This window comes from Amblyomma maculatum, chromosome 1 (genome assembly GCF_055883805.1).
Source record: "Amblyomma maculatum isolate TAMU_Amacu chromosome 1, ASM5588380v1, whole genome shotgun sequence".
Taxonomy (NCBI): domain Eukaryota; kingdom Metazoa; phylum Arthropoda; class Arachnida; order Ixodida; family Ixodidae; genus Amblyomma; species Amblyomma maculatum.
Genome location: NC_139344.1, coordinates 12,741,142 through 12,764,138, shown reverse-complemented (window position 1 = coordinate 12,764,138; position 22,997 = coordinate 12,741,142). Strand labels below are relative to the sequence as shown.

General features: G+C 46.4%; 1 protein-coding gene across 1 annotated transcript; it reads left to right on the top strand.

Annotated features, from left to right (window-relative positions):
• The first annotated feature begins 14,860 nt into the window (after nt 1-14,860).
• Nucleotides 14,861-19,593, top strand: LOC146201783 (uncharacterized). Its single transcript, XM_084587736.1, has 2 exons — nt 14,861-15,817; nt 19,274-19,593. Exons 1-2 carry the CDS (start codon nt 14,885-14,887, stop codon nt 19,301-19,303), a joined length of 963 nt encoding a protein of 320 aa, XP_084443862.1. The 5' UTR covers nt 14,861-14,884; the 3' UTR covers nt 19,304-19,593.
• The last annotated feature ends 3,404 nt before the right edge of the window (nt 19,594-22,997 follow it).

The window sequence follows — 22,997 nt, the reverse complement described above, 5'->3', positions numbered from 1 at the left end:
CTTGTTTGGTTCGCTTATCTCAATCAGGCATATATGCTGATTGTGATTTGAAACCATTTGTACCCAATACAGGAAGTTTAAGGGAAGGCTGTAGAATGCGCCAGCGAAGAAACTCTCTTGCCGCATTGATGAATTCGTACGCCATGAATTAGTGCTACTGTGCGAAGTACAACTGGTCGAGCTGCCTATGATCGCTTTTTTTATTTCAGTTTTTGAGCGCGGAACTGAATTCTATGAACCAAGGCTATAGAGAACCAAGTCGTATAACAATGTCTTAGTCCCTAGTTATTTAAATTAGCTGCGCGCCTCACTTCAGTGCAAGCTTTGCACCTTTTCTGCAACATAGTGCCACGGTGGGGAGAGGTCACTTTTGATATTACCACTGAGCTACAGTTCTTGTTTTAGTAAGGTAACACGCTTAAGTTGCTGCAAGATGCAATGATTTTATGGACCCCTGCACCGGTATTCATAGATATCTACTTAAAAAGGGGCGAGTAAACGTCAGCTACTTCTTGTTTCTTCAAATCTTCCGCACCTCCCCAAGGTGCTCCTCGATTCGGCAGGCGACGTGCAGTTCACACACAAACACACAATGAAACGTAGGACGACGAACTTACAGTAACAAAACGAAAATTAACTTTATATAACAAGAACACGAAGCACAGGGTACAGAAAACGGGTTCACAGGAGGCAGTGAGACATCACACTTTACAAACGAGACTGGGCGAAAGACGAACTGTAAACTGAGCGCATCGCTCTTTTTACGACTTCTCGGTCGGGGCCTGCCTGCTACGCTGTCTTCTCCGAGCGAGAATCAAACCAAAATCAGAACCGTCGACGGCTGCGCGTCGCGCTCTTATGGCGATTTCCACTGGTCGATCGGAGCTGGGCGTCCGAGCCGACCTAAAGCGCTACAGAGCGAATCAGCCTTGGTCGACCAGCGGAACGTGTAGAGCGCGCGGCGGAAGTAAAGCTGAGCCGGTTTCGAAAGTTGTAGCCGCATCCCAGCGCCAAAATGTTTGCGCTTGATAAATAGGCAGGAGTGCGGCCCTCAACAACTTGCTTTCACATTTTTTTAACGCTGCAGACGTTTTTCGATAGACGCACTTCGACATATTCGCGCAAAATACGGTGACATCCAGCGTCCTCTGGCGATGTCGCTGAAACGGTCAAAAACAGCCAAGAGAATCCAGCAGCATCCGGAAGTGACCGCGTCAGCGACTAGGACTTCCGGCGAGATCCGACTTCGGTCGGCGGATCGAGCTGGAGCGTCCCGAGCTGCCCCAAACGACCAGCGGAATACGCGCAACCTATCTTGGTCGACCAGTGGAAATCGAAATCGTTGTCCCGGAGCAAGAAAACGTGCTCCGTAGCGACCAGTGGAAATCGTCATTAAATAGCCAGAGCAGAAGCTTCTAGGCGCGGAGGAGGAACGGAGAACAGCTTAGCGCTGCCAAAGCTATGCCTAGCCCCCTCGGCTCTCTGGAGAGGTCTCGAATTTACTCGAACATGGTCAGCACGCGTGGCCCTCCCGCGCGAAGCGAGGAGGAGGGCCGAGACCGTGCGGGGGAATGCACGCGTGACTCCGCCCATGACGACGAGGGAGAGGAGGCGCAGTGCGGTGGCCGAGATTGCGTAATCGGTCGCGTCGCGTTCTCAAAACTTGTAGAAATTTCCATCCGAAACATTAAAGAAAGGGCCACCGCGGCCTTACAGGGCGTAAACTGTGAAGCTTTCGCTGGTCTGTCTTGGAAATAAATGCCGGTGCACCTGAAGCCTTGTTATGACCGGCACTGATCTAGAGTCATTTGTTCTGCCCATCGCCGACATCACGCAGTGGCGGAACTGTGGTGGCAGCCGGACTCCATGTGGAAACTTATGAGGCATTTGGCACATTCATTTACACAACGCATTCCAATAACTGATTACGCTAATAAATTAGATTTCCTCACATATCTGTCATCGCTTCGATTGCATTTTTTGTGTTGTACTGTTAACGATGAATGTCATTTTTAAATTTCAATGACAAACTGCTCGCAATTAGTCACTCCATTCATAATTAAGCTCGCATGAAGCGATGCACCTTATAAAATGCCAAGTATGTTGCCGAATTGCGCATGGTTGAGGGTGCCCTTCAACGCTGCCCTGATCAGCCCCGCCGATGTAGAAGCATTAATACCCGCATTCTTTGGTTTCGCCAGGGTGGTTATGTGAAGCCTCATCCCAGCAACGCTTGAGAAACGAAAAGAGTAAACGAGTGAATCCTTTACTGGAACGGAAGGCATGGCTCTCGCCCGCTGTTTGCGGAATTAGGGAATTATAGGAGGGGCGGGGGTTCTATTCGATTCTTGACATCCTTCACAGCTGCGCGTCGTTAGTCAGCCTCTCATGCGGTACTCGAAACAGGTCGTTATCATTGCTACGTGGCGCAATTTTATCCTGTGTTTCGGCGCTTGATGACGTCTGCTGTGCTAGGGTGGACATGCCATGTGGAATATGCTGAATTTTGGGTCTTCCTCGTGAGAAAGATGTGCAGTGTTGTAGGTCGGCTGTTCCTGTCAGTGGTTGTTTCGTGCCTGCCGAGAAATCCTTTGTAAAGTACCTGAGGTGTGTAGGCTGTGTTTGCTATTTATTTGTTTAGAAAGGTCTAGCTCTTGCGGTCGAGTGGGTCCTTTTTTATCAAACACCAACGTTGGTGTTGCTTCAGAAACCTAGCCCTGCTGTAGTGTTTTATTTCTGTACGAAGGTGGTGTACCGTTGTTCTGCCAGGGGAGCTTTAAGGAAGAATTTTTGGCAGGTATTTGAGTCTATCATGGGTTAGATAGGGAGTTGGGAGTGTGGGGAGTTGTACTGCTCAGTAAGGCCACCAGCTTGCTCGGTTGCGTTTACCCCGTCCATACCAGTATGTCCCACTGTCGATATAATTTTATTCTTCATTCTAACTGCCTGCATTCGCCCCAACCTCCTCCTGATGTCGTTGGCCACCGAGAGTTCTGTCGTTAAGGCCATCATCTGTGCAGTCATTGCATACGAATCGGTAGAATTCAATAATCTTTCCCAATATATTCTGTGGCTGTAGCTGTCGTAATAGTATTGATGGTTCCCCATGTGGTAAGCAGCTCGGCGTGTAGAATCGCTCCTCCACGTAGGAAAGAAGCCAACAGTCGGCGAGGCCAAGGAAAGCATTGGGAATTGTACTTTTTTTTTTAATTATTACTTGGATAATCACAGAAATTAGTAATGTAAACTGTTTTGGGGAAAGATAATTAAACACAAAGTAGAAAAAACAACGTGCCGATAGTGGGAACCGAACCCACGACCTCCGAATATCGCGTCCGGTGCTCTTCCATTTATTCCTCTAGTGATTGTTGGAGTCTGTCATACATAAGTGTATGTAAAGTACCCCCCCCCCCCCCCCGCCCAGATTCTTACCTGTATTACTATGCATTAGTGTTTTTTTTATTAGTACAGCATTGCTCTTTCCAAGGAGGTTATAAAAATAACCTCATTGGCTCTATCAAAAGCATACTGATAGCCGTAGCAGTGCGTTGTTGCACCTCATTGAGTATTCATGCTCTGGGAAGGGACCTGGTGGTGCTGAGGCGAGTTGTAACTTCACGGAGGGGACCCCTTCATCTGCCCACTGCGTCAATCATTATTCCTTCATTGCGCGCATCGCGCATCGTCCGGATACTTTAGAAGCGGTTGTGGGATTCGGGCTTGCCGCGGCTGCCCTTTGAGCGGCCGTCGCCAGTGCCAAGTTCTCTTCGTTCTCTTTCTCCCGCCTGAGGCGGCGGAGAGAGGTTCGGACGATTTGTCACTGTCGTTCGGCCACAGCTCCGCCCTGGCGTCCCAGTGGCTTTTCTCAATGGGGCATTTTGGCGGGAACACTGCACCGCTTCGACGGCCGCGCTTGCGGGACCCTCCGAGCGGGGACCGGAGAGAGACCCCCCGAGACATCGCAAGGTGCGTACGCTACTGTTCTTGTCTGCCGGCCTTTGTCCGCGCAGAGCAGTGTGTACTCGAGTTCGTCTGCTCCGGGTCGTACCTGAGAACGCAGCTTGAGCCTGTCGATCGTGATCCAACGATCCGCGACAGGCGTACCTTGCGGTGGTTGCCCACTCTCTCTCAAAGGAACCTTTCGGTCACTGCGACAGAGAGAGATCCCAGCGCGCCCTTGCGTGCTTGCGGCGCGCATTCTTTGTCACTGCGTACGCGCAGGGGAGCCTTGCTCCTCGTGCGCTCCCGGGACGCGGTGATTGAGTCTTTGTGTACCGCTGTAGGACGGCATTGAATAAACGTCTTCTGTGTCACTAGGAGGCTTTTGTGTTGTAGCGAAGCGCTCAACTCCCTTCGGAGATTGAGTGCGCGCTGCGGTGTGACAGTGTGCGCGTGGTGACGGCTGATCGGGGCTTCGGCTCGCGCGACGCTCGAACCCGCGGTGATTGGTGGCCTTTGAGCACGTAGAAAACCACAACTGGCGCCCAACGTGAAAAGTCCTGGCTCTTTGAGTTGGACTGCACATCGGCCGAGCCGGTCACCTTGACGATCAAGCTCTTGCGCCATGTCTGCCGCCCCCTGCAGGGCACACGGCAGCGAATCTGAAACGCTCCTTACGCAGTCGTTTGATCCGTTGGATGCTGCTCCTCTGAACAGCCAAACACAGTGGCTGGTGGCTTGCCACCCTTGACTTCACCGTTTGACAGACGGGGCAGGAACGGCAATAGCGGAAAATGTCACGCTTCATGCCGGGCCACGTCACCGATTGACTCAGTTTTGTGAAAACTTTGGAGCCACTCAGGTGACCGGCAAGTGGCTCGTCGTGAGAGAATCGCAACACGGTGCCCGGCACCTTTCCTCCAGCGCCTGCTAGCTCTTTGCCAGTAACCGTCTGGAACCTCAAGTACCTGCTTTCCCAACTAATAGAAGAAGCTTGCAGTTTAAACGCAGTTTACTGAAAGAGTACCATGCTGCGGTTTTTGATGAAAAACAAACTCTCAGAAAAAAGACGTGGCTAGGCGGCAGTGCCAGCCGCATAACGCCGTTCTTGAGGGTTGCTTCGCAGTGGGAAATTAACGAGAAAAATTAGCGATTAAGAGTTCGCGAACTCGAAAAATTCAGAGCCTGGCTCAGAAATCGATGTTGTCAATAAGCGCCTCGGTTTATCTGTTATAGAAAAAATCGGAAAGAGAGGAATATCCTTTCGTTCTGTCAGGCGTGAAAGGTACAGAGCTCCTGGCTTACCTCTGAAGCAATCCGCGGGCGGTCGAACCTTGAAGCTAGAGACAGGAAATAACCGTGAATTTTTACTTTAACGCAGCCATTCAGAATGAAGAAAGAAACATTGGCACAAAGCGTAAATTTGATTTCATCTCTCATTTTAATTTTGGCGCTTAGCTTATCACCGGCGGCTCATGGGTCCGTCATATAACTAGGCAAGAGGACAACAAAACCATCTCGGAAGTCACAGTCACGCAAAGCTGTTTCCGCGTTGTTCGAGATGATTGCCGTTCGACCACGTCCCTTATCTTGAATTTTGAAAGCTAGCTTTAAATTCAGCACGACCGAATGCGGCAGGTATTCCGTTCTGCGGCGACCGCCGAGAACACTTCGCAGCCACCGGCGCTGAGTTGTATACATTCCTCGTGGGTGCCAAATGAGCCCAATAGATAGCCCGCTTCTCTTTATTTTACTAAGTCGTCGCCACCCAGTGAAGACTGCGGCAATTGCGCGCCACATTTACAATCCCCGTGTTTCGTGGACTCGAGCGAAGTCGCTGCCGAGCGGTTGCTTCTGAAACGTGAACCGATTCCTGCGTTCCCATGCGGCAGAGAAATAGTTGCTAATCGCCGATCTTGTCATCCACCCCCCTCTGCCCCCCCCCCCCCTCCCGTTTTTGTCTTTGTTCCTATCTGGGGAGCCATGCTGTATTCTGAGGCAACGTATCAACGAAGGACAGCTCATCGTAAATTTATTCTGGCATTTTTTTACGCTATTTCTATTCGTCCCAGTTTTGCAGATTTTTCTACGAAATCGACACCACGCTGCTGCGGCGCCACTAACTGGTCTCGAAATGAATGAATGAATGAATGAATGAATGAATGAATGAATGAATGAATGAATGAATGAATGAATGACAACATAAAGCCCCGCTTTAGCCAAGCCGTGCACGTACCTTAGTGGCCTCTAGAGGTAACGTGAATACCATGGGTCCTGGCAGGCTAGTTCTGACATAACTGTCCCATGTGAAACGAGAGACCCATGTTGGCAGCTCCTGCCACGGTGCCACGCCAACGGCTTAAAAACCTACAGTAGTGTAGCTTTCGCAACATTAATCGCGCATACTGTTGACGTCAACACTACCTCAAGAAGCAGCGAAAGCAACGTAGATCCGTTACAGGTTTGAAAACAGACGATACACTACGTACATAAAGCGCTGCTAGGCAAGCGGAAGGGATGACGGGTTTTTCTCTCGTCACTTCGCCAGCGCCACTTACATGCTCCGGCCGGGGCACGAGTGTTCAAACGCATGGTCGGAACGCGTGCTCTCCGCCTGTTTCAGGCGCTTTGTGACCAAGCCTGCGAACCGCTCTGGTTCATGCGATTGGAATTCACCATTTAGCTCCACCTTCAAGGGTATGACCGCTATAACGGCTCACGCGTGCCGGCCGGCTCCCGTAAGTTAATTAGGTAATCGAATAGAGGCAAAATATGTAAAAGTAAAGGTGAAGATTGCCTCAATATTTAATGGCATTGCGCCAAATTTGAATGTAATAAATTCTAAAACTATAGTTAATTATGTCAGTCAATTAAGGTGACGTCAAGGATGTGACATCGCGCAGCCTGAAGTCGAGCCAAAAAAGGGCAGGGATTGGAGCGCAATTTGAAATTACCAAATACTAAAATGGCTAAACAAGAAATGAATTAAGCAACTAGAAGCAACCAAAAGCAGCATCCGTGCTTTCGCATTACTCCAATACGGATTCTGCAGTGCTCTTAACTCACTTCTTCAAATTCAAATCACCAGTCGGGTATATATGTAGGTTGTAGGAAAGTGACTGTGTTAACAAACTATGTGCAGGCCAACATGGCCCGGTTATACCAATAACAATGAAAAAGAAAAAGCAAAGTCCGGGGAAATGTGTCGTGAAACGACAGTAGTAGTTCATTGAACAGCCAACCGGAGAGCGAAGCTGTCACAATTATGCCTTTACATGATAAAAATATGCTATGCAATGGTGCTGTCCTAAATATTAGTCAGCTATCGCTAAAGAACATTCAAATGCTTTCGGTTCATCTCATCAGCTTGCGCACAGAGCCGTCAATGTCAGCCAATATATGGGGCAATAACAGACACTCGAGATTGTTATGATCAGGAAGAAAACTCAGAAGAAAAAAAAGCCGGCGAGTTAGTCATGGAGGTGATGCTTGTAGCCCGGAAGAGCGTAGGAGGGCAAGAAGGCAGCGCAATCTTTATCTTCGCAGTTCCAAAATCGGCTTGATGCAGCTAGAATGGCCCACCGGTCGAATCTCCCGCGATCACCTTCATATTGATTGCGACTGTGCATGTTCAGAAAAGGAAAACGCCTGGAAGGGAAACCGATCATTTTGGCATCGATGTCCTCGCTTACGTTTTGTTAAGCCGGAATCTTAGTGTGAGGTAAATTTCCAATGGGTACGGATCCAGCGCAGCTTTAGTTTCGAGGCCACTTTTAAGACACAGCTGTCACCATATAATGTTTGTTTTAACCAAGAACTGTCATCAAATGACTAAGAAGCAGCTCGATTTTTACAAATTTTGCTAAATAAATGTGATAAACACCCGTAATTTCTGATCATAACTCTTCGGACCGACAAGGTCAAATTTTGCAGGGACTCGAATGTCATTTCGCACAGTGCCCATTATTGGTGCGACAATAACCCACATTGGCTACGTCAGCACAAGAAACATGTAAGGTGGGTGGCAAATGCTTGGTGTGGCATCTGTAACAGGCGTATCGTCAGTCACTACTTTATTGACGGAAGCCTTAGTTGTAAAAAGAACACACAGACTACGTACTATAAGGCGTGTCTCTGAATTTCACTCTAAGTTACCAGTGGTCGTTTAAAAAAAGAAAGCAAACAATGAATTCAGCATAACGCAGCCCCGTAGAGACTTTCGCCATTCCTGGCAAGCACATTTCCCAACCAATGGATGAGGAAGGAAGAGGGGGTGGGGGGTCGTGTCCTCCCAGGTCACCCGATTTGTCACTGCTAGATATACCTCTGGCGATATGTTAAGTAGGAAGTTTTTAAGACAGTGCTAGCGAACCTCGAAGACCTGAAGTCGCATGTCAATACATTAGCTGAGGAGATTCCCGGAGAGATGCTCATTTCTGCATTGAACTTCTTTAAAGACTGCATTCTTCTGTGTATATTAATAGACGGCAATAAGTTCAAACACATCCTGTGCAACTCATTTCCTGCCATCCCAAGGATTATTGCTTTCGTGGGGCATGCAAGTGGAGCTGCAACGAACTGAGTCATTAAAGTTGACCAGTTCGGTTTATTCGTCGTTTTTATGCAGGCGACTAGAAAGTGCAATTTGTAAAACATGAGACGTGTGTGATCCAGCACACAGAAACCGTAGCCAGCGAACTTGTGTAAAGCAGTGTGCGCGAAATGTCAATGTTTTCAGCAATATTTCAACTTACGAAGACAGTTTCCTTTATTTCATCTGACAAGCCAATAAATTTGCGTAAAAGAATTATACGCTCGACAAAATAATGCAATTCATGTCAATATACCGGAACTTTTTAGCGTTAAACAGCCATCTACACCCTGCCACATAAGTGTGGCATTATTTCATTCACAATGCTGGCGACCAATTAAAAATTAAAAGCGTTTCTTCCAAAGGTAGCCCAACAGACAGAGTTCCAGGATAGAGCTCATCAGTCTTCCTAAAGCGACTTTGCTATTACTGACGATGACTCATTCTCCTTACATCGGGCGACGAAGCAGACCATAACGCCGGCCGCGGTCTACGCAGAGCGCCGAGGCTCCCTTATGGAAATTAGTACACACCTTTCAAATTTCGCGCTGCAATCATTACCGCGCGTCACCATTTGACGTTGCGCCTCCGCCATACTTAAGCGCTTGCGCGCTCAGTTTAAGTTGCGTGCGGAAAAAAAGCTTTGGGTTTCATCGAGCTGTATGGCTCTAGAAAAATGAATTTTTCTTCAATTCAAAAACTGACATGGCATAGTCTAGTTCACGTCTTCAAACTGCCGCTACCTTGGCGACCTCCAGACTGCCACAACCGAGACCTTCGCAAGCTATTAAGCAGACAACTGAAAGGGAAAAGAGGGGCTCTTTGTTAAACAATTTAAAGGAACGAATAGTCTGCGACTGCAAGGCAAACGTTAGGTTTCTTCTCTTTTTTATATATACTGTTGGCATGATCACGTGCTACGTGAAACTCGCATTATAACAGGATGTTTCACATCCGCCGCTAGGGATGAGGATGGCACTGGTGCACGCTCACAGCTTTAGGTTAGTCAACATAGATACCCAAGCAAGCGGAAGGTTGGACAGCCGTCGATGTAGCTCAGTTGGAAGAACACTGGACGAGACATTCGGAGGTCGCGGGCTCGACTCTCACCATCGGCGTGATTTTTGCTACCGCTTTGCCTTTGATGACCCTTATCCCGATTATTACCAGAAGAGTAATTCCTGTCAATGCCAACAGTATATAAAATAGAAGAGAAGAAAGCCAACGTTTGCCTTGCACTCGTAGACTGTTCGCTCCTTTAAATTGATAAATAACGAGACCCTCCTTTCCCTTTCAATTGTCTGCTTAATAGCTTATGAGGGTCTCGGCTCTAACAGTCTGGAGGTCGTCAAGGTAGCGTAAGAAGGTTGTAGCCCAGCTGCCGCCCTGCCTAATGATCACGTGCTACGTGACACTCGCGGTATAACAGTATGTTTCACATCCGCCGCTAGAGAGGAGGATGGCGCTGGTGCACGCTCACGCAATCAAAAGAAGGTAACATGTACTCAGTGTGAAGCGCAAGCTAATCTCAAGGAAACGCGTTTTGACTCTGTAGATGAAGCAGAATGCAGTGACTTTTTGTGTCGCGTGCTGTGTGTGCGCCTAGATAGATTTGAACGAGAAAAGGGCAATTTAGTGTCTCGTGGGGATGATTTAGAAAATGAAGTAGGTCTGTTAAAGACAGAAAATCAGAAACTACTAGGACAGCTTCCTCAAATGGAAACAAAAATGTCCGACTTTGTACTTGGAACCAACGTAGACGGACATTCCAGTGCTGGCCACGTGGCTGGGACCAGCACTGGCATGGAAGGCATAAGCAAAATAGGTCAGGCGGATTATGTGCTTGAAAACAGCCTGGACGAACATTCCAGTGCGGGCCACGTGGCTGGGACCAGCACTGGCATCGAAGGCATTAGCAAAGGTGGTCAGGCGGATCCGAACCGACAGAGTTATTTAGAAGCAGATACTAAGAAGCCCGAAAGAAAGGAACAAGTAAGGAAGAATGAAAATCCCAGAACGACACATAACCGAAAGCAGGAGCCAACAGTTGGGAGAGAGAGAGAGAGAGAGAGAGAGAGAGAGAGAGAGAGAGAGAGAGAGAGAGAGAAGGCCCAGACGCTTATCGACGGAGATTCTAACATGAGCAGGTGCAAGCGAGATATCTTATAACGTGTAAAGGGTGATAAACGAGTGTTAGTGGGAACGTTACCAGGGATGACAATGAGGGCAGTGCTGAAAGAGAGTAAAAATTGGCTGTTGCAAAATTACGCACAGCACAATATGATGATAGTAGCCGCGGGGCTAAACGATGCCCTAAATAATGAAGCTGCAGGAGTAGTGGAAAGTTTAGCTCAGGGAGTTCACGATATCAGCGAGATAACACAGCAAGCGCAGATAGTTGTATGCACAGTAGTTGAGGTGCTAGGATCGAACGGAAAGCTGGAAAAGGACGTGGTGACAGTTAATCAGGACATAAGAAAGTTCAGCCTAGAGAAGCGCTCCGAAGTGGTTGAGGTAAACAGGGAGGTGCATAAAGCAGGTTTTGGCAGGGCTTTTCAGCGAGATGGAATTCATTTTAACAGAAGAGTGGGAGCAGAGATCGGCTGGCGCCTTGCAGGCAGGGCTGCAGCTTTTTTAGGAGGTCCGCGATGGCTCCATGCACAGAGGTAGTTAAAAGTGAAGCAGAAGAAAGCGTAATAACGGAGGCTGAGCCCCAAAAAATGGAAAAAGGAGGTCGATAAAGAAAAGTACAAAAAACAGATTTAACACTAGGATCAGCTACATAAACATGCAAGGAGGTAGAAAAAGAGCGAAATGGCTAGAGATAGAACAGCAGTTGAAGGATGACAAAATAGGTGTGTACGCTCTATGCGAGACTCATCTCAGGGATCTAGAAGACCCGCCGTTTATAGAAGGCTACGTCTGGGAAGGGTGCAAGGAACACCAAGGAACAAATTGGCAAAGAATAAAATCATCTTGTAAATAACATATCTGGGTATCATGAACAATTGCCGGCATAAGGACATGGCTAGGGGTAGTTTATTTAGGAGCAGGACACCAATGCAGACAAGAAAACAAGGATCATTTGGAATGTCTCAGTGACGATATAAGCCAGTTTGGAGACGGGGCCGATATTATTCTGCTGGGGGACATGAACGGCCACATCGACGATCTGGATGGATACACGGATTGAAACGGGAAGCTAATGCTAGATTTATGTGAGCGACACGACCTATTTATAATAAATAGAGAAACAAAATGCGAAGGGCAAATCACGTGGGAATTCCGCAACAGGCAGACGACCATTGACTACTGTCTAATGTCGCAGGGAATTTACAACAAGGTCACAAAAATGAAAATAGACGAAGAAGGGGAGTGTAGTCTGGGAAGTGACCATAAACGTACTAGTCTGCAGATGGGGCCCTTGATGAGAAGAGAAATGGAACTTAGACAAAAAGAAAACGCAAAATTAAACGACGATCAAGTAGCGCAGATAGCAACAGACATAGAGGAAGCAATAGAAAAAAGCTACATGAAAGACTGGGATTATGAACAGGGAGAACTACTCATAGGGAGGTTAAAGTAGCAAACCGCTGGAATGGAAAGAGAAAGCCATGGAGCTGGTGGAATAAGGAAATCAGGGAAGCCATTGAACAACGACGGGCTGCTCAAGGGAACACAGAGAGGCAAAGAAAGTACCGGTATCTCAGAAGGAAATGGATCAAAAATGGGAATCATATCGACAAAAGAAACTTGATGTACAGGCTGTCGTCCAAAGTAAAATAAAGCAGTCCACCGATCGCTGGATGGCTGACATACCCGCTGCCTCTAGAGGCAGACCAAGAAAATTCTGGAACCACATAAGCTGGCTAGGTAAAAAGAATCAAAGAAAGCAGGACCGGATTCAAGATAACAAGGAAAATTGCCTAAAGGGAGACAACGCAGTGAACTACATTACATCAGCTATTGGCCTCGAGATCGAGCAGAGTCGCCACCTTGCTGCTCAGCGGCGAAACCTACTCAGTGTGGATGCGTTTTCGCGTCACGTGCCAGCCCGCAGTGATTTACGCGCGCGCATGCGGCGTGTACAGGAGTGTTTTTGCTTGTTTCGCGGTTCCTGTGAGCTTTTGCTTACCTATATGCCTCGTGCAAAATAAATATGAACAGTCTATAACCCCACGCTTCATTTAAAAAAAATACTTGTCCGTATCGAGCATGTCATGCTTGGATAAGGACATCATCCATTGCGGTCTTCGGCGCTTGAGATCCTTTGACATGCAATGTCTCAAACGAAGTGGTACTGTCGTTACCGCCGTGCCAAAGCAAAACAGGTCGTTGCCGTCAATAAAAGTTAATGCAAACGCTCAGAAATAGCATATTCCCATTTCTGTTTGGAATACCGCAGCTACTAAAACATATGCCATCGCAGACTGCTTCATACAGCAGAATGCAGTTTGAACAGACCACTATATGCCTACTATGCCGTCTGTTTGCACGATAGAGTTATGTGAGCACTTTTTTTTTTTTTTTTTTTTTGCTTTTAAACCTCTGTCGCGGTGTCTCAATGGTAAGGGCGCTCGACTGCTGATTTCGAGAACGGGGGGTTCAATCCCAACCCTTTCGAAAGGCGTTCCTCTGCTGTCGGATTTACCACATTTTTACCACACTCCCACGTGGTAAATGTGGTGTTAATAATAATAAGAAAAAAAAAACACCAAAACCAGCCTCTGCAATCATCCGTCATAGCCGATGCCGCTTTCATGCGCTAAACGCGGGCCAATATGCATTTCTTTTCTTTTTGTTGTTGAAGGCTTCTGTGCATCCGTAAAAGTTTTAGTGAGCACATTTTGCTTTAGAGAAATGCTCGATTGTTTGGGAAACATATTCCCTGCACCTAATCGTTACCCTAAATATTATATAATACACGTAGGGTAGCCTACTATAATCCCTTTTCGTCCAAGTGCTGTCTTCCGACAAAACTCGTCATTTCTGACAAGGGGAGTAAAACAGCTTCATGCGGGCTTAAATATCAGTGTTTAGGTCGAGAATAAATGCATTTTTATAGCCGCATGATAAGATGACCTCTATTTTCTTCGGAATAGTTTTATATCCGGCATCTGTTTTGGAAGCAACCCTAATATTTTACTTCGCATAAGATTTAGTCACTGCTAAATAATTAGTGATAACGAAATTTTCAGCCTGTAAAATTGCTTCCCAGAACATGACAGTGCCCATGCGCAGTTTATAACGATGTCTTCGCAGCGAGTAATTCGTAGCTTGCACTTTAACATTACTGAAAATTAATCGTCGATTACTGTAAATTCTGTCGAGTGTGTAAAAGTTCTCTCACACGGTAAAATTTATTCGCATTGCAAAACAAAATAATTACACTACTAATTTACCGTTATATAATAACATCACACACATCAGAAATCCCTTATACTTTCCTCGGTTTCGGGAAATAATTTACAGTTAGTGTCGCATGCATTAATACACTATCACAATCTATGACAATGGCCGCAAAAAGCATCTCGGCAAATTCAATCCACTCAGCGCTATACACGTGAACAATCTGCTTTCCTGTGCGGCGAGGTTTCCTGTACAGTGTCGGCATGATCTCATTTTTGGGGAATACTTGTGCGTGGTTGTCTGGGCCAGAGTTGATGAGCACTCAGTCTAAAGCAATTCGCCATACAGTGCGCTGCCAGGGCTACATTTAACCTGCTTAATCCTCGAGTCAAGTACGATATAATGAACCAGGCTTTCTCCATTCAATCTAAATTACTGCAAGTCAGAGCACGAACATTGTATCTGCGAACATTGTATCTAAATTCGCCGGGCTCACTCGCATGAGACACACGCAAACTGTTTAACAGTCGATAAGAAAAACAAAGCTGTCATTAGGCAGGCCCAAGCATTAGGCGCGTGAGCGTGGTACAGCGCAAGAAACGTGCAAAGTAAATCTAGAAGACTGGTGGTTGCGTGCTTTGTTTTCCTAAAATCCGCTCTTCTGCTGCTGCATTGGCGAAATCCTTGGATTTTTTTCTGCAATTTTGCAGAAATACTGCAGAAGACACGTTTTCATCGCCAACAAACCCGCCGTAAACTCGGAAGCAGACCTACGCAGCGTGCGTTTCGGCGAGCGCCGCCGGCTGCCGATCCACACTACCGGAGTGACGGTGGCGCCACCTCTAGGTCTATCTCGCGGCGAATAGCCTAGTTATTTACGAGCGACGATAGGATAATCTCTGCAAATCAGGAAACACAATATTGCAGAATACAAAGCAGCTTAGAACTGACCAATCTAAATTGAGATAGACCTAGAGTGGGCCTGGCAGCAGCCGTGCAGGCAACATGCTTAGCAACCCTTTTTGCTTCATGATCCAGGTCGTGGCTTTTATCAGCTGGGAGGCGTCTTCCACGTGCACCTGCTATCCTGCCGCTATCTGCACCGAGAAGCTACGCTTGCCTATGGTATCACCGTCCCCTCCCGTCAACTGCTGCGTCATCAATGGACAGCCAAGTTTAACCACCGTAGCGCCCCCCTGGGACCAATCTAAAGTGACGTCACCTTACGACAGCTCACCGATGGGTATAAAACAACCGTGGATGCCGCATCGAACCAGTGGGCCTGGCAGCAGCCGTGCAGGCAACATGCTTAGCAACCCTTTTTGCTTCATGATCCAGGTCGTGGCTTTTATCAGCTGGGAGGCGTCTTCCACGTGCACCTGCTATCCTGCCGCTATCTGCACCGAGAAGCTACGCTTGCCTATGGTATCACCGTCCCCTCCCGTCAACTGCTGCGTCATCAATGGACAGCCAAGTTTAACCACCGTAGCGCCCCCCTGGGACCAATCTAAAGTGACGTCACCTTACGACAGCTCACCGATGGGTATAAAACAACCGTGGATGCCGCATCGAACCAGTGGGCCTGGCAGCAGCCGTGCAGGCAACATGCTTAGCAACCCTTTTTGCTTCATGATCCAGGTCGTGGCTTTTATCAGCTGGGAGGCGTCTTCCACGTGCACCTGCTATCCTGCCGCTATCTGCACCGAGAAGCTACGCTTGCCTATGGTATCACCGTCCCCTCCCGTCAACTGCTGCGTCATCAATGGACAGCCAAGTTTAACCACCGTAGCGCCCCCCTGGGACCAATCTAAAGTGACGTCACCTTACGACAGCTCACCGATGGGTATAAAACAACCGTGGATGCCGCATCGAACCAGTGGGCCTGGCAGCAGCCGTGCAGGCAACATGCTTAGCAACCCTTTTTGCTTCATGATCCAGGTCAGTAGGTACTTACCGGTCAAATGTTATCGTAATGACAACAGATTTTTGCTGCTGCTGCCTTGCCCACCATGTGTGAAATACCTTGTTACATGTGTTCGTTCGATTCCTTTTGACCTGTTAGCTTGTGGGGACATAGAATCTAATCCTGGCCCTAGTGAAAAAGAAATGCTAGAACAGTTGCTAGCTGGTCAAAACGCAATGCAGTTAGCTATCCAGGATATACAAACCACCCAGAAAGACATAGTGTATAAAATCTCTTCTTTAACGGAACGTGTCGATGGTGTGGAGCGACAGGTTAACGCATTTAGTATGGTAACTGCTCAAGTAAAAGATATGGAAGAAAATATGAACGGAATTGAATCTGCACTAGCTTCCCTAACAAGTAAAATAGATAACTTGGAAAATTTTAGTCGCAGGAATAATCTAATTATTTATGGAATAAAAGAACCTTGCACCGAAACACCTCAAGAACTCCTGAACACAGTGGGTGTGCTTTTCGAAACTAAGCTAGAGATAAAAGCATCAAGCATTGAAAGATGTCACCGACTTGGGCGAAAAAACGATGCAAATCAAGACCGACCTGTAATTTTGAAATTCCTCGATCATCGTGAAAAGATGTCGGTATTAGCGGCTGCACACAAGCTGAAGGGCTCTAATGAGTCTATTTCAGAAGATTTCTCGCTTAGAATTCGTGAAAAGCGCAAAAACCTGTGGAAGAGCTCAGAAAAAGAAAGGGGCGATAAAGCAAAAGTAAAGCTAGTTTACGACAAGCTCAGTGTAAATGGTGTGCTTTATTACTGGGATGATGTAAAGGGCATGCGAGTCAAAGTAAAGAAAAATGGCAGTTTGACGGAATATGCGTGACACTCGCGTACTGAAAATCCTGAACGTGAACTGTAGGAGCGTTGTTAATAAATGCACAGAATTAGAAGGACTCTTGGAAGCCTGTGACCCGGACATTGCTATATTAACGGAGACATGGTTAAGCAAAAGCGTTTACGATAGCGAATTTGTGCCTCGCGGTTACTATATCCATAGAAAAGATCGTGGTAGCAAAGGGGGTGGGGTGGGTGTCCTTTTCAAAGCCTGTCTAACGATGGCAAGAATGCCCGACATACAAAACGTCGAGGGAATATTCTGCAAAGCCTATCATGACAACATTAGGTATATTATAGGTGCTATTTATAGGCCACCTAACTCTTCCCCTGAAGTACTAGATGGTCTTAGAAACTATATGATTGAACATGTGAAGCCTGGTGATCGGATTATTTTGGCCGGAGATTTTAACCTGCCATACGTAGACTGGCTTTCCTTCTCACAAAATGTTCGGGGAGATAAATGTGGCGAAATGATGATAGACATAGCGTTTGAGTTTGATCTACTTCAAGTCGTTGAAAATTTTACGAGAATAACAACTAACTCGAGATCAATACTCGATATATTCTTCATAAGTGGAGCAATTGGAACAAACAGCACCTGTGAAGTTCTCCCTGGTATTTCAGATCACCAGGCTGTGTTATTAACGCTTTCCGATGTCTCTCTACGTAAGCAGCCTATGAAAATATCCGTGCCCAATTTCTCGCGTGCAGATGATGTGTCAATAATAGATATGCTATCTTTTGAGTTTGAGTCCTTTTTGAACAGCACCGATGATATTCATGTTTTGTGGGAAAGATTTAAGTGCCTCATAAACCATTGCATTGATCGTTTTGTTCCTCAAATTTTGAAAAAGAAAAGTCGGAACCCTTGGATTTCTCGTGGGACTTTGCAACTGAAAAGGCAACTTAAGCGTTTAAAGCATAAGAAAGGTACTGCTAAGGATCTACCTGCACTACTGAAGAAAATTTCTGAAATTTCTTTTCAGCTAAAGGCACAAGTAGCTTTTGACAAACATCAATACTATGGTGTAAAACTTCCCAATTTCATTTCATCGTCCCCCGAGAGATTCTGGAGGCTGATTACACCTACATGTAGAACGAATGAAGTGTTTGAAATTAATGGTGTTGAATGTGAAGATGGTTGTCAAATTGCAAGTGCTTTTAATTCCCATTTCAAGTCTGTTTTCACTAAAGACAATGGCATTCTATCAAACTTCTATAATTCATATCCACCAATACATGACATTAACATCACTGAACAAGGCATACTCAATCTACTTTTAAATCTAGAGGTTAAAAAATCACCCGGGCCAGATGGCATTCCCAATGAATTTCTGAAACGTTATGCTCCCTGGACTTCAAAGTATTTATGTGCTTTGTTCTCTAAGTCTTTGTGTGACAGTCAAGTTCCAAGAGACTGGAGAACAGCAAAAATAAAGCCTCTCCATAAGAGTGGTAAGAAAAATCAAATTACAAATTACCGCCCCATTTCATTAACTTCAACATCATGTAAGCTTCTTGAGCATATAATACAAACATATTTCTGAATTTCTTGACAAGTACAACATTCTATCAAGCGCTCAACATGGTTTCAGAAGAGGTTTTTCCACGTCCACACAGTTAGCTATTACCGTACATGATTTCGCAGCTACAATTAATTCAGGTAAACAAATCGATGCAATCTTTATGGACTTTGCAAAAGCTTTTGACAAAGTTTCACATAAAAAGTTACTATTTAAGTTAGATAAAATATTAGCAAACCCACAGCTCATTAATTGGATCTCTTGCTATCTTTCGAACAGACAACAATATGTTTCTTTTAAGAATCAGAGTTCTTCTAAGGTTTCAGTTGACTCCGGCGTGCCGCAAGGCTCTGTTATTGGACCTCTTTTATTCTTGATTTTTCTCAATGATATTACAAATAACATTGATGTTAAGATTAACCTGTACGCCGACGATTGCGTCATTTATTCTGAAATTAACAGCGCTAATGATCAGTTAAAGCTAAACGAATCATTTCAAAGAGCTGTTTCATGGTGTGAAGAATGGCAAATGGAGGTTAATTTTGAGAAAACAGTATTTATGAAAATAACCCATAAAAAGAACCCTCTTCATTTCAGGTATTCAGCCCGGAATATTTTTCTATCTGAAGTTGAGCAGTTTAAATACCTCGGTCTTTGGATTTCAAAAGATCTTAGCTGGACAAATCATATTAAATACGTAGAAAGTAATGCTAATCAAAAACTCTTTTTTCTAAGACGAGCATTAAAACTATCCACACCCGCTGTCCGGTTAATGGCTTATAAAACCATTGTCCTTCCAAGCATAGAATACGCCTCTATTATCTGGTATCTCTATACACAAAAACACACCAATATGATTGAAAATTTGCAGAAGAGGGCAGTCCGTTTTATTTACAATAGCTTTGGGCGCACCTCAATGACAACACTTTTAGCAAAGGCCAAACTTCCTTCTCTTACCGAAAGGAACAGAGCACTGCGCCTAAAATTTCTATTTCAGTTGATAAAGGGTGATTACAAAGTTGACGTGTCACATATAATTTCTTTCTCTACAGGATATGCCACAAGACAAAGACACGCCCTAACAATAGCTCCTTATTCCACTCGCAATAACTGCTTCAAATATTCTTTCTTTCCCAGGACTATCACCGAATGGAATAAATTAGACAATGACACTGTTTCACAGCCATCTGTAAACTTATTTTGTTCACGCCTTAATCTGTCCGGTTTTGTGTAATCATTACAACCATCTGTTTTGCCATGACTTACTTTGTTTGTTGTTTCCGCCTCTTATTGAACTTTGTATTCTTGTTGTTGTTGCCTATGTTATTGTCTATAAGGATGTATCCCACCCTGCTAAAATCCCGCATGGGATTGCAGTATTCATAAATAAATAAATAAATTGGAAAAAGGTAGAAAAAAAATATTCCTAAAAACACATCTACAGGAATAGATAGAATTCCAATCAAGCTGATTAATGAACTTGGTCTAACAAGTAAGGAAACGTTGTTAAAACCTTTGGAAACAGTCATAACGAATAAGCAAATTTCGGACAGCTGGCGGCAGAGTAAAATGAATTTGATTTATAAAGGGAAAGAAGAACGGATGCACATAAAATCCTACAGGCCGATTACCATAACATCTGTTATGAACAGGTTGGCCATGCAGGCGGTGAAATTAAAGGTGCAAGCATGGGTAGAAAGTAACAAGATACTCGGAGAACTTCAGAACGGCTTTAGAAATGGTAGGCGCTTAGATGATAGCCTGTTCGTGCTTACCCAATGCATCGAAATATCTAGAGTGGAAAATAGACCTTTGTATTTGGCCTTCCTGGACATAAACGGGGCGTACGACTAAGAAAACAGGGAACTCCTGTGGAACATATTAAAACAAGAAGGTATCGGTTATGAGATAACAGAGTTCCTACAGGAAATATACTGGGATAACAAAGTAGAAATTACATGGGAAGGGATAAGAAGTACGGAAGCTGTCAAGGTATGCAAATGATTAAGACAAGGTTGTCCTCTATCACCGCTGCTGTTCATACTTTATATGATAAACCTGGAACGGAGGATACAAGAAAGTAACCTGGGTTTTACCCTGTCATACAGATTAGATGGAAATGCGGTACAGCAGCGCCTCACCGGTTCGATGTATTTAAAGGATATTATGCTGCTAGCTGAGGTTCAGGATGAATTGCAAACTCTAGTTAAGTATTGCGGAGACGAAGAGGACGCTCTAGCCTTCCGTTTTAGTGCAGTTAAGTCGGGTCTGATGATTTTCAACAGCTCAATTGATCAGGGTCTTAAAATACAAGGCCATGAAATACACAGAGTAGCATAATATAAATATATCGGGGTATTGGTAAACGAAGGATTGGCATACATTGAAAAGCGTGAGATATCACTTAAGACCAAAGGGCGAAGAAATGCCGGGATAATGAAGCATAGGGCATTGTGGGGATACAGCAGGTATCAGATTTTGAGGGGTTTTTGGAAACGAATTATGGTGTCCGGGCCTACTAACGAAAATGCGGTTTTGTGCCTAAAAACAAAGGTACAGTCACCATTAGAAATAAATCAGAGACGCGTCGGACGATTAGCCCTAGTTGCCCACGGCAAAACCACAAATGAGGCGGTACAAGGAGATATGGGCTGGGCATCTTTCTAGATACGGGAACCTCAGAGTAAAATATTGTTACGTATATGCCACCGAAGAGGACGACGACAGAAAATAGAGTGAGAGACGACGAAGCAGAAGAAACCGTTGGGCTTGCCTAAACACCTGCTGTGTTCTGCTCTGCTGTGCTGTGAACACTTGCTCATCACCTGCTGTGGTTTCCTGTGCTAGCCTTCTGCCCCGTATCATCTTGGTGGAGGTCAATCAAGGTCCCCGTACGCACCGATTAGCCCATTTACGCTGCAAAAAGCTGGATTTGCGCAGCGGCCGCCACCTACCTGGGATCCCAACGACGCCACAAACAGCTACGATGACCTCTGACGCAGCCCCTACCACCACGGGAACATCGCCTCAGCCAGTGGTACTCACACAAATTCGCCACCCTCCCATCTTTAATGGCGACGACCACCAAGACGTTGACGACTGGCTGGACGAATACGAGCGATGCAGCAGGAACAATCACTGGGACGCGACCATCATGCTGGCCAATCTGATTTTCTATTTGGCGGGCACTGCTCGCACGTGGTTCCAAAATCACGAGCACGAGCTGGTGACCTGGGAAATTTGCAAGCAAAAGCTTCACGACTTGTTCGGGAAGCCCATTGGACGGGCCCTCGCAGCTAAAACTGAACTTTCTTCTCGCGCCCAATCTACCACAGAGTCCTACCTTGCTTACATACAAGACGTGCTCGCGTTGTGTCGCAAGGCGAACAGCTCCATGCTGGAAAGTAAAAAGGTAGGGCACATCCTAAAGGGCATCGCAGATGACGCGTTCAACATCCTCTTCTGCATGGATTGCTCTACAGTCGAGTCGGTGCTTCAAGTTTGCCGAAGATTCGAGCAGGCTAAACAACGACGCCTGGTACATCGCTTTGAGCGCCTTCCCAACACGGCAACTACATCATCCTGCGAGGATCTGGCTCCTCTACAACAGCCTTCCCAGTCCACTACCATGACTCGGATCGTCAGGCGAGAACTCGAAGCCTTAGCTCCTGCACCACTCCCATCTCCACTGCCCGACACCGTGGCCATGATACAGGCTGTTGTCCGCCAGGAACTTGCCAACGTCGGTCTTTCCTCCAACCCCGTACCGCCCTCGTCACCATCGCATCCTGTTCCTGTAGTGGCGGCTGCAACCACTAGCCAAGCTCCCCCACGTCGCTACGTAAGTCGCAATCCTGCAGAGTGGCGCACCTCAGACGACAGGCCAATTTGTTTTATTTGCTGTCGAGCCGGCCACACTTCACGATATTGCCGCACTCGTACCTTCCCCACCCTTCGTCCTTATTACAACGCTGACCGTCGGTACTACTATGGACCTCGACGCTTCCCTGCCCAACCTGAACAACTCCGCCCCGCATATGATGGACCTGGAAACTTCCCTTCTCACCCAGATGAACCTCACACCGAAGCCGTCTCAAGGGTCCGTCACTCCAGCCGATCTCCATCTCCGCGGTCTCGTCGATCCCGTTCACCGGTGCCTCCTCGCAACTCCTCCCCATCATACACCGGTACCTACATCTCCGCGGTCTCGTCGATCCCGTTCACCGGTGCCTCCTCGCAACTCCTCCCCATCATACACCGGTACCTACTCGGGAAACTAGCGAGTGCAGCGCCCGGGAGTGACGCTGCATTACCGACCCGGACTGTCAACTCGGAACTGACCCTCGCACCCAGACGTAACCCCATTGACATTTTTGTGGACGGAGTCTCAGTTCCCGCTCTTATTGACACTGGCGCCCACATTTCCGTCCTCAGTGCCTCGCTCCGTCAACGCCTCAACAAAGTCCTCACACCCGCTCCCTCATCTACCGTTCGTGTTGCTGATGGCAACACAGCTACTGTGGTTGGTATGTGTACTGCGAGAATTACCATTGCCGACCACCATATCCCTGTGCTATTTACAGTCCTCACCAGTTGCCCTCACGACGTTATATTAGAACTCGACTTTTTAACTGCACATTCCGCGCTCATTGACAGTTCGTCTGGACTGCTTCATCTGGACCTGCCACTCTGTCCTGACAAACAGGCCTCTCATACTTCAACGCTCCGTCTCCGCTCCTCTACATTTACTCGTCTGCCACCAGAAGCTGCAGTGTA